Genomic DNA, 7500 nt, shown 5'->3' on the forward strand with positions numbered 1-7500 from the left:
TGGGGCGACCTGGGCATCAATGGGGAACCGAGTAGAGAGACGCCCAACATCGATCTCCTTGCCCGGGAGGGTATGAGTGCCACTGCCATGTACACCGCGGCACCCCTATGCTCTCCGTGTACGTATGTGTGCGTTATGGTATGTGGGAGTGTGGGTATGGGTATGGGGAGGACAGGGTGGGAAAGGAAAAAAAGAGGAGTGGTGTGGGGTAGTGGGGAGGGGAAGTGGGGAGGAAATGGAGGAGAGGGAAGCGAGTGGGGAATGGGGAGGAGAGAGGGAGTGGAAGGGGTAAAGGAGGGGGAGTGGGGGAGTGAGGAGCAAAGAAAGAAGGGGATAATGGTGAGGGAAAAAGAAAGGGAACAAGGGAAGTGAGGAGGAGAGAGGAAGGGAAGGGGAGAGGGGGGGGTGTTAAATGGATGGGGAGAGGTGGAATGGGGAAGGGATAGAGGAGGGATAGAGGAAAGGGAAAAGAGAGAGGGCTGGGTCAGTGTAAAGGAGAGAGGAAGGGGAAAGGAGTGTGGAAGGGGAGAGGGAAGAGGGTGGAGGAAAGGGAGACTGGAGCAGAGTGGGTGAGTGGGGAGGAGAGAGGAAAGGGGATAGAGGTAAGGGAAAAGATAAATAACTGGAGAAGGAGTGGGATAGGAAGAAGAGATTGAGGAAAGAACAAAAAGAGAGAAAACGGGAAGCGGGAATAAGGGTGGGAAAAGTGAAGGTAAATGAATGGGACAAGATAAAGAAATGGGGAGAAGGGGAAGGGACAATAAATAGAGATGTAGAGTAGAAAGAAGGGGATTAAATAGGCGTCGTGGGGTGGAGAGGAAAGGAGGAAGATAGACGGGAAAAGAACTGAGTTAGGTTGATGTGTTAGGGGGGGGGGGGGGGAGCCTAGAGGGCATAAGTGTCATGAGAAATGTTGGTTTATGGGCTGTTGAGCGTGGGGGGGTGGGGGTGGGGGGGGGTGGGGGTGAGGGCTCTAGGATGTCTGTTTGTTGCGTTTAGGTTTTTTAGAAAAATATATTCCAAAGTAATTAAAAATAATGATCGTGATAATAACGATAATAATATAATAATTATGATGATAATAATGATGATAATGATAATGACAATAATGATAATGATAGTGATAATGATGATAATGAAAATGCTACTGCAACTACTAACAATAATAATAATCAAAATAATAATGATAAGAAAAATAATACACCCTCTCCTTACCTCAGCAACGTAAAAATATTCACATAAATGTTATTAGAAATGTTCTTATTTTTCCCACAGCTCGGGCTTCGCTCCTAACAGGTCGTCTACCAATACGAAACGGCTTCTATTCAGACAACGCACCAGGAAGGAACGGTGAGGGAATAAGAGAACGAAGAATGAGAAGAGGAAGTGAAATGAGAGGAATTTTTTTCTTCTTTTTTCTTTTCCTTGCCCTTTCGCTCCTTTGCTGATGAGAAATGTTTTCTTTTTTCTCTTCTTTGTTTCGTTTTGTGGGTATTTGTGTCGTTTCGTTGTGTTATCTCTCTCTCTTTCTCTTTCCCTTTCTTTCTTTCTCTTTTTCTTTCTTTCTTTCTTTGCTTCTTGCCTTCTCTCTCTCTCTCTCTCTCTCTCTCTCTCTCTCTCTCTCTCTCTCTCTCTCTCTCTCTCTCTCTCTCTCTCTCTCTCTCTTCTCTCTTTCTCTCTCTCTCTCCTTTCCCTCCTATGGATGAGGATTTATATCTTCACAATAGAGATATATTTAACCGATTTCAATTATACCTTCATCATGTATCTCTGAAGAAATAATCGAAAACGGTCAAATACATCTCTTGTATTGTACTGTATCTCTTGTATTTTTATTCTCATACCTTTTTCTACATTTGTCGCAATGAACCTCTTCCTTTAGTTATTCCTCTCCCTCTCCTCTCGTCCTTCATCTCTCTCTATGCGTGAACAAAGAGATATTTGTTACTCGACACAATTGCAATGGACAGGTGTTATCTCTTTGTTTAGAAGTGATTAGGACATGACAATGATATGTTCAATGATGGGGGCGGAGGAGTGGTGTTGCGCTGTGTGTGTGTGTGTGTGTGTGTGTGTGTGTGTGTGTGTGTGTGTGTGTGTGTGTGTGTGTGTGTGTGTGTGTGTGTGTGTCTGTTCTTAGGATATTTGTTTATGTCTAGTCTCTTTTTCCTCTTTCTGCTTTCTTTTTTTCTTTGTCCATTTTCTTCTTTGCTTCTTTCTTTCTATCGGTTTGCTTTAATATATACATACATACATACATACATACATACATACATACATACATACATACATACATACATACATACATACATACATACATACATACATACATACAAACATACATACATACATACATAAATGGGGAAAACACTCTACCGTGTTGATACTATGGTAGAAAACCCACAATGTAAAACTAGTTTTACAGCGCCTCTCCTAACAACCGTCATTATAAAGGCTTTTATTTCAGTTCTCGCGATATTAAATATTTTATTCAGATATTAGATATCATATTTACGCCATCGATACCAGATTTATTAGTAAAGCAGTTCTGAAGAATTAACAAAATAACATTTTCTTAACCCTTTACTTCCTGACCCTTCTTCTTCACCTGAAAATGTTTGTTACATGATAGGAATATATTGTATTAGGGTTATTTATAAGCAACATCAATTTTTTTGTTTTTTTTTATTGATAATAAACTATTTCCATAAGAGGGACAAAATTGTCACTTCAGGAGTACAAAAAACATACTCTGCACCTGAATATTTATCAGTTTTTTTTTATATTACTGTATATATAAACAGAAATGCAATTAAGACACTTAACTTTCATTTTATAAGCATTTGTGCCAAAAAAGTATATATTTTTCTCAGTTGACCCTCCTGTATGAAATTGAAAAAAAGTAAAAGTAAAATAGTTTTCTTGTATGGGGAATATAATTTATCTTGTGATTATTTTGTGTGGAATTCTAGAAAGCAATTCCTCTTTGATTCACAACACAAATTAACTTCACATTTCATGCAAAACACTGATACCTTACCAGTGCATCCTGGCAGCTTACATGTGCCTCTTTTCTCAGAAATGATAGGGAAGTGCCCAACCATATCCAGTCTTATGTCTTTGTCAGGAATAGGCTTAGTTGCTCTCCGAGTTTTTTTTCTTGGCAGCTCGACGGTTTTCTCTTTTTACCTCTACTTTTTCCACTTAGCAAAAGAGAATCTCCAAGTTTGAGCTTGAATTCACACAGAGACATTTGCTTTCTCTTAGGTACCTCTAAGTGGTTTGCCTCTTTTCTATAAAGTAACAAAGAGGTTACCACTGTCATGTCTATCATATAAAAAATTAGCCTTTGGTAATATTTTTTTGATCTACCCCACCCATATGTGTATTGTAGTCCTTGACACTGAATGGTCTAGCAACTTCTACTCTTTCTTTCATTTTTCTGTCAAATCTTGTGCACTTGTCGAATGGGAATGAAGTGGCAAATGTAGATACAAGATGCACTGCTTTGTTGTCAAACCATTTCAGAGCTGTTATTTTGTTACCATCCTCATACACTGTTTCCCATTCATCATGAGACCCACACCCATAAGCTTGAAGTTGCTTAACTGATTTGAACGTCAGGCTTTGCAATCTGTTTTGCTGAACAGTTCCACTACACCATATACCCCGTGAAGCTAAGTGATCTATGAGAGGGAGGGAGGTAAACCAATTATCAAAATATAATTTGTGATTCTTGAAGGGGGGTATAGCCTCAGCAAGATGGAGCACCGAGTTAGCACTTGGTTTCAGATCAGGAACATTTGGATTATTTACAGGCTCTATTTTACCAACATATAACATGAAATCATACACCATTCCTATATCATCTGCCAAAACAAATATCTTGTATCCACGTTTATGTGGTTTCTTAGGAATATATTGTTTCATAGATGAATTCCCCTTGAAAGGTACCATCTGCTCATCTACACATAGATATTCAGTCATGGGGATTTCTTTGAATTTGGAGCTCAGGTGTTCGAGTAAGGGTCTAACTTTTGATAGTTTGTCATTTGGATCTATTTGGGAACATATCATGTGATAAAATAAGAAAACGCAGGTGGGAGATAATTGTTGCTAAAATATAGCTTGTGTTTATATATGGTCAAGTATGACTTGCATGTGCCTCATAGGACAATTTAGTCACATTTATTTATATCAGCCTAAAACTTTTCTGTTTTATCAAGTATGGATATACTGGTATGAAACATTCAGCTTATAATTTGCTTATTAAACAAAGTAAATATCTCTGCAGTAAATTACCTGGTTGAGGATCCATGAGGGATCAAAATGTTGTTGCAGTCGGTGCACGATAAAGCATCCACACCCTGTGATGTTTTCCAGTTTTCTGAGCTTGATGAGTTGCCAGTACCGTCAATATAAAAGGACAATATTGTCTTCTTCAGGAAACACCTTCCAACTCGGAATATTTTACCCAAAAGGACCATTTATTTAAAAGCGGACAAATTTGTCCTTTTAGGAAGTAAAGGGTTAAACTGTTATAACAAGAACAGCAAGAGCAAACACACATAAAGAACAGCATATATAAAAGAGAAATTAATAATCTATTTCCTCTTCCTCCCCCTCCCACTTCCACCCACGCCGCCCACCAGCCTACACGCCTCAAGACATCGTGGGCGGAATCTCGAAAGACGAAATTTTGCTACCTGAACTCCTGGCTCCTCAGGGCTACACCAGCGCCCTTGTGGGAAAATGGTGGGTTGTTTTTTTTAACTATCTGTTTTATTGTTTTATTCATTAGCGTAATTATTTTGTCGGTATTTGATAGATTGGATTTGTGTGTGTGTGTGTGTGTGTGTGTGTGTGTGTGTGTGTGTGTGTGTGTGTGTGTGTGCGCGCGCGCGCGTGCGAGTGCTAATTATTATTAAAGGAAACATCTGTCAGATTATTTATTGTGCTCTTGATGTAATGAACTAAAACAGCAGCAGTGGTAGTAGAAGTTGTAGTAGTTATAGTAGTGGTAGTAGTAGTTGTAGTCATTTTAGTAGTAATAGTATCATCATCAATATAACCCCACTATCACCATCACAATATATCTACCCCCACTATCTCTCCAAGGCACTTAGGTCATCGTTCCCCCTACCTGCCTCTCGAACGCGGCTTCGACTCGTGGTTCGGGTCGCCCAACTGCCACTTCGGGCCCTACGACGACAAGACCACGCCGAATATACCTGTGTTTAGGGATGCGAAGATGGCTGGGAGGCAAGTTCTGGTGTTTTTATTGTTGTTGTTTTGTTGTTGTTATTGTTATTGTTATAGTCATCGCCATCATCATTATGTTATCTTTATCATCATCATTACCATCGTCATCAATATCATCATCATCAATATTATCATAATCATCATTGTTAATATTATGAGAAATATTATTGTCATTATTATTATTAGTAGTAGTAGTAGTAGTAGTAGTAGTACTATTTTATTACCACCATCACCTTTATCACTATTACTATTAATATCATCATCAACACCATCACCATATTACTTTTCCTCACCATTACTATCACCATTGCCAATCTCAACAGATATTACGAGCAGTTCGGCATCAACCGAACCACCGGTGAATCGAACATGACGAAGCTCTACACCCAAGAGGCCGTTAAATTTATCGAACAAGAGGCCGGAAAAGGACCTTTTTTCCTGTACTGGGCTCCGGACGCCACGCACGCGCCGACCTTCGCCTCTAAGGATTTTCTTGGGACGAGTAGAAGAGGTGGGATGTTGTTGTTGTTGTTTTTGGTGTAGGTGGTGGTGGTGTTATTGTTATTATTATTATCATTATCATTATCATTATTATTGTTATTATTATTATTATTATCATGGTCATTATCATTATCATAATCAGTATTATTATTATTATTATTATTGTTTTGTTTTTTATCATTATTATTATTATCATTATTAATAGTATTGTTGTTATTACTTGTACTATTACTAGTCTTACTAGTACTGCTATTATCATTATAATGATTATCTATTTGCTGTACTATTTTTTATTGTCTATTTAGCTATTTATGCAACTTATTTCTGTATTATTTTGATCACTTGTTTTCTTTTTCTTGTTTGTTTCACCAGCAATTGAAGTAAAATACGTCAGGTAACTTTTTTTTCTTCTATATTATTTATTTAATTTATTTGTTATTACTGTTTTCATTTACTAAATTTGTTTGTTTGTTTGTTTTTGTCTCTTAGCTTTCTTTTATTTTCTTACCAGATGGATATTCTTATTGTTTTGTTTTCTTGCTATTCTTATCTTTTATTAATCTTTTTTATTTGATTTTCTTTATGGGATTTCCATTGATCCTTTTCTTATTATCCTGTATTGTTCTTATTCCAAATTATTCTGTTTCTTTCATATTTTGGTGATTCTTTTCTTCCTGTTTCATTATTGTTATCAATGTTATGGTTATTCTTATTCTTATTATCATTATTATTATTATTATTATTATTATTATTATTTATCAAGTTATTATGATTATCGATTTCGTTTTTAATGTCTTCATTTTCCTTATATTTCCTCCTCCTCTCCTTTTACAGAGTAAGAAGAAACAATGATTATTAAAGAAAGAAAGAAAGAATAGAGAAAAATGAAGACAAATAATATAATACATTTTATAAACTACATCTAAATAAATTCTTTTCTTTTTTTTTTCTTTTACATTCAACTGCTTTCTTAAACTACCAGAAAGTGTATTTAGATTATACTCCTTTTTTTTTCTTTTACATTCAGCCACATCTATGAACTCCTTCCTTAAACTACCAAGTAAATAAACTGCTTTTTCATCTTTCCTTTTACATTCAACTCCATCTTTAAACCGGATAAATAACACTTAAATAAACTACCACTTTTTTTCTTTTACATTCCAGGTCGCTACGGAGACGCGGTGAGGGAGCTCGACGCGGGCGTGGGGGCGATAGTGGGCGCGCTCAAGAAAATGGGCGTCGCCGGGAACACGCTGGTGGTCTTCTCGTCCGACAACGGGGCGGCACTCGTTAGCAAGAGAGAGGGTGAGGGAGAGAGAGAGGGGGGTGAAGAGGGAGGGGGAGAGAGGGAGAGAGAGAGGGAAAGAGGGAGAGGGAGAGATAAAAGAGAGAGAGAGAGGGAGAGGGAGAGAGAGAGGGAAGAGAGAGAGAGAGAGCGAGAAAGAGAGAGAGAGAGAGAGAGAGAGAGAGAGACGTAGTAAGGATAAAAATACTGATGCTGGTATTTGTTATTATGATAGTGATAATAATAATACCATTTGTAATGATGATGATGGTGATGAGGAGGAAGTTGACACGACAAAGTAAAATTAGATAATGGAAGGGTAATAATGTTGATAATAGTAATAGTGATGATAGTAAGGATGATGAAGATGATGATGATAATGAAGATGAAGATAATGAAGATGATAATAACATTTGTATTCATTTCCTTTCGCTACAGGGGGCAGCAACGGC

At 37.6% G+C, this 7500-nt stretch overlaps 1 protein-coding gene across 1 annotated transcript in view; it reads left to right on the forward strand.

The window, feature by feature from the left end:
• Nucleotides 1–7500, forward strand: part of LOC125024895 (N-acetylgalactosamine-6-sulfatase-like) — a gene marked incomplete at its 5' end in the record, with an annotated part of 16088 nt that continues 8588 nt past the window's right edge. The window contains 7 exon segments of the mRNA XM_047612658.1: nucleotides 1–118; nucleotides 1276–1350; nucleotides 4653–4755; nucleotides 5119–5262; nucleotides 5586–5773; nucleotides 6928–7068; nucleotides 7487–7500. The exon segment at nucleotides 7487–7500 is cut by the window's right edge and continues 102 nt beyond it. Of these exon segments, the coding sequence (XP_047468614.1) occupies nucleotides 1–118; nucleotides 1276–1350; nucleotides 4653–4755; nucleotides 5119–5262; nucleotides 5586–5773; nucleotides 6928–7068; nucleotides 7487–7500 (783 nt within the window).

This window comes from Penaeus chinensis, chromosome 4 (assembly GCF_019202785.1).
Source record: "Penaeus chinensis breed Huanghai No. 1 chromosome 4, ASM1920278v2, whole genome shotgun sequence".
NCBI classification, from domain to species: Eukaryota; Metazoa; Arthropoda; class Malacostraca; order Decapoda; family Penaeidae; genus Penaeus; species Penaeus chinensis.